Source organism: Fulmarus glacialis, unplaced genomic scaffold (genome assembly GCF_000690835.1).
Source record: "Fulmarus glacialis isolate BGI_N327 unplaced genomic scaffold, ASM69083v1 scaffold39624, whole genome shotgun sequence".
NCBI lineage: Eukaryota > Metazoa > Chordata > Aves > Procellariiformes > Procellariidae > Fulmarus > Fulmarus glacialis.
Window position 1 is genome coordinate 1094 of NW_009209411.1, and position 311 is coordinate 1404.

The following is a 311-nucleotide window of genomic DNA, read 5'->3' on the forward strand; positions in this document are numbered from 1 at the left end:
CTGTGGCAGGTGTAGCTGGTGTTCGGCCTGGCCGAGGGCTCGTTCTCCGCCGTCACCGCCCAGAAGGTCAGGTTGTGTTTGGCGTATTCGTCCAGGAACCTGGGCACGGGGGAGAGGGGTGAGCCATGGGGCCTCCCCAACACCACCGCTGAGGATGCCCTGGGTATCTCCTCCATCCCCAAGCGCTCCTTACCGTACAAAGTAGTTGGCCCAGGTCTTGTGGTACTTGTCCCCCGCCTGCCCCTTCAGCGTGCCCTTCCCCACGAAGGACTCGCTGGTCTTCATCCAGGCTGGGGAGGTCCAGGGGCTGG

General features: G+C 64.3%; 1 protein-coding gene across 1 annotated transcript in view; it reads right to left on the reverse strand.

The window, feature by feature from the left end:
* GBA (glucosidase, beta, acid) overlaps positions 1-303 on the reverse strand; it is a gene marked incomplete at both ends in the record, with an annotated part of 1360 nt that extends 1057 nt beyond the window's left edge. The window contains 2 exons of the mRNA XM_009576812.1: positions 13-99; positions 194-303. Of these exons, the coding sequence (XP_009575107.1) occupies positions 13-99; positions 194-303 (197 nt within the window). The remainder of the gene's footprint in view (positions 1-12; positions 100-193) is intronic.
* Between the last annotated feature and the right edge of the window lie 8 nt (positions 304-311).